At 40.5% G+C, this 3,814-nt stretch overlaps 1 protein-coding gene across 1 annotated transcript; it reads left to right on the forward strand.

The window, feature by feature from the left end:
* The first annotated feature begins 641 nt into the window (after nucleotides 1-641).
* LOC102398214 (Bardet-Biedl syndrome 4 protein homolog) lies at nucleotides 642-3,529 on the forward strand. The gene is made up of 2 exons (XM_045164719.1): nucleotides 642-653; nucleotides 1,445-3,529. Exons 1-2 carry the CDS (start codon nucleotides 642-644, stop codon nucleotides 2,858-2,860), a joined length of 1,428 nt encoding a protein of 475 aa, XP_045020654.1. The 3' UTR covers nucleotides 2,861-3,529.
* Nucleotides 3,530-3,814: the final 285 nt, after the last annotated feature.

Below are 3,814 nucleotides of genomic sequence, written 5' to 3' on the forward strand. Positions count from 1 at the left end.
GAGAAAAGTGTTGAAGACTATTCTATCATAGGTTGAATTGTTTTGGGAATATTTTCCATTCTATGACTATAAACAATACCTCTAAATGGATTCATCCCTGCAGTTAACCTATAATTTTCTTATATCACTTATAGAGTCACATGCAAAAGTTTTAATTTATTTATTAAAAATTCAACTAAGTGATTTCAGATTTATTGTTATGCTTGTCAGAATCAAGATTATAGTAAACTGAATTTTGTATATATTTACACAAAATATTCCTAATTGGAAAAAAATGATAATATCATATCCATCATTTTGCTTTTTTTTCTAAAATAAAACTTGCATCTTTACATTCTATTTTTAAATGTTTGAAAGTTAAATTATCATTATTGTGATATTTTTCTAATTGTGTATTAACAAAAATATTTGAATACTAATTGAGTTACAGATCCACAGAAAATCATTTCTGTAGGAAATGAATATATAAAATTATAACTCCAACTAAAGATAAAAAGTATGCAAACAATACAATTATGATTAGTAATGACTAAAGTAAGATCAGCTTTAATATTGCATTATATAGTAGAATGTCCTTTCAATGAGACATTATACTGATTAGATATGAAAACATAAAAGCATATAAAAACAGGTTTAACTTAATGGGCAATAATGTGAGTCTTAAATTGTCCCTTAGAGAAGCAAAGAGATTCTGCTATTTGTGTGATTGTTTCATACATTTCCCCAACTACATATAACAATTCCTCAAACTTGGCTATGAATTGTATTTTTTAGGACTGTGAGAGAAGTCCCTGTGTGTGCAAATATGAAAACAGAATATAAGATATATCGAATGAAGCAGAGTTTTCCACAGCAGCCATCAACTAAGGGCTCTTCTTACTCCTCTGCAACTATTCATCCTTGGTTAAATTGTATGTGGTCTAGGTTAATCACTCTGTGGAGTGATCCATTTCTTCAACCTTGGAGCATCCATGCTCTGTTGGTACCTTGCCCTCATCCAACTCCTGTTACTGGATTAAGCCACTCACTTTATCACCATATGTAGAACTATCAAGACGCATCTAAAGGAATCTCCTAAGGTCCATATGTATACTTGTTTCTGTCTCCATTGTATAAAAACAAACCTGGGTAATTTTTCAGAGCCGAAACTGACAAAGTATGTGTTTCAAGTTTCAGTAGAACACTTATTATGTCTTTCTGGAGTGTCCTCACATGGTCGTTGTCCCTCTGTCTTTGTGTCATCTGTATACTAATCTCTTTTTTATAAGGACATTGGTCATATTGGATTAGGGTCTACCCACATGACCTCATTTTAACTTAATTACCTCCTTAAAGGCCCTATCTTCTAATACAGTTACAGTCTGCATCACTTGGAATTAAGACTTCAACATATGAGAGAATATGAGAGGCAGGCTTTGATTAAGCATCTGTGTCTGTCACTCAGTTTGTATGGCAGGCTCTTATCAAAGAACAGCTTCCGGAGACTCATGGGTTATGTGAATATGCTATCTATGTCCAAGCTTTGATATTTCGCCTGGAAGGAAATATCCAAGAATCCCTAAGACTCTTTCAGATGTGTGCTTTTCTCAGCCCTCAGTGTGCTGATAACCTCAAGCAGGTGGCCAGATCTTTATTTCTTTTGGGAAAACATAAAGTTGCCATTGAAATATATAATGAAGCAGCTAAACTTAATCAGAAAGACTGGGAAATCTGTCATAACCTAGGAGTTTGCTACATTTATCTGAAACAGTTTGACAAGGCACAAGACCAGTTGCACAATGCCCTACATCTTAACAGACATGATCTGACTTACATAATGCTGGGCAAGATCTTCTTGCTGAAGGGAGACTTGGACAAGGCCATTGAAATCTACAAGAAAGCAGTGGAGTTCTCACCAGAAAATACAGAACTTCTTACAGCTTTAGGATTACTCTACCTACAGCTCGGCATTTACCAGAAGGCATTTGAACATCTTGGAAACACACTGACTTACGACCCTACCAACTACAAGGCCATCTTGGCAGCAGGCAGCATGATGCAGACCCACGGGGACTTTGATGTTGCCCTCACCAAATACAAAGTTGTAGCGTGTGCTGTTATAGAAAGCCCTCCACTCTGGAATAACATCGGAATGTGCTTCTTTGGCAAGAAGAAATATGTGGCAGCCATCAGCTGCCTGAAACGAGCCAACTACCTGGCACCTTTAGACTGGAAGATTCTCTATAATCTGGGCCTTGTCCACTTGACTATGCAGAAGTACGCGTCCGCTTTCCATTTCCTCAGTGCAGCCATCAACTTCCAGCCCAAGATGGGGGAGCTCTACATGCTCTTGGCTGTGGCTCTGACCAATCTGGAGGATACAGAGAATGCCAAGAGAGCCTATGATGAAGCAGTCCGCCTTGATAAGTGTAACCCTTTAGTAAACCTGAACTATGCTGTGCTGCTGTATAACCAGGGCAAGAGGAGGGACGCCCTGGCCCAGTATCAGGAGGTGGAGAAGAAAGTCAACCTACTCAAGCAGAGTAGCTCTCTGGAATTTGATCCGGAGATGGTGGAGGTAGCCCAGAAGCTGGGAGCTGCTCTACAAGTCGGGGAGGCACTGGTCTGGACCAAACCAGTTAAAGATCCCAAATCAAAGCACCAGACTGCTTCAACCAGTAAAGCCGCCTGTTTCCAGAAGCCTCTGGGCTCTAATCAAGCCCTAGGACAGGCAATGTCTTCAGCAGCCACATGCAGGAAGCTCTCCTCAGGTGTTGGAGGAACATCCCAGCTCACAAAGCCACCATCCCTTCCTCTGGAGCCAGAGCCCACTGTGGAAGCACAACCTACAGAAGCATCAGCACAAACCAGAGAAAAGTAGGTGTAGGATGACCCCAGAGCTGGGCTTGCTTTGGCGAGGACCCACCAGATTAGGTAGGTCTCATGACACAGGCAGCACGGAGACCGGCACGTACGAGAACGTGTTATGATCACCAGGAGCCGGAAGCCTTCACAGCCCCTGGCTGCCCCATGAGCTAGGAGAGGACTTATCTCCTGCTGACTGAGCCCTTTGTGGAAGAAAAGTCTGAGACAGACCTCTGCTGTCATGACAAAGTCTTGGCTTAGCTGAGGTGATTCTTGGGCTGTGTGATAGGTATATTGGCCACCAAGGCAAACACAAATCTTGAATTAATAATCCAGTTCTAATAGTAGAAATTCAGAAGATGAAAAAAAAAAAAAGCTCTTTAAATTGTGGCCCAGTCTATTGAGTATCTCAGCTGCACTTGCCCAGAAGAATCCAGAAGAAGTCCCTATAGCTTGTTCTTGAGCGAGGTCAGAGTGCAGAGCCAGATCATGTCAATATGAAAAGGGAGAAAGGGCTGGTCTGGTATCAGCACCAAGGATTGGGGGAAAAAAAGAGCTTCTTAACTGAGGAGGTTTTAGACATTCAGTGATACCACTGACCAGATGCTAGCAATACATTATGTATCATCCCTTTGGGAAAAGTTGTTATTAATGTGTAAGGGATCACAATAAAATGTTTCTGGAAGAAAAAATTAAAAAAAAAGACTTCAACATATGAGTTTGGGGGGGCATAAATTATTCTATAACAGCTATCTTCAAGCCATCATAACACTTTTCCTGTTACACGCAGGAATAAATATACCTGGGAATTTATGTTCCTCCAGCTAGAGCTTTGAACCAATGACTCATGGGTACAGAGGTGAGAATCATCTTTGTCTTTGCTGACACTTGAGTTGTGACCTATACCATCCCCAGGACTCCATGACTAGAATGAGCAAAAGTTACCCTCATTTGGGTGCTGCTTGATAAT

This window comes from Bubalus bubalis, chromosome 3 (genome assembly GCF_019923935.1).
Source record: "Bubalus bubalis isolate 160015118507 breed Murrah chromosome 3, NDDB_SH_1, whole genome shotgun sequence".
In the NCBI taxonomy this organism is placed as follows: domain Eukaryota; kingdom Metazoa; phylum Chordata; class Mammalia; order Artiodactyla; family Bovidae; genus Bubalus; species Bubalus bubalis.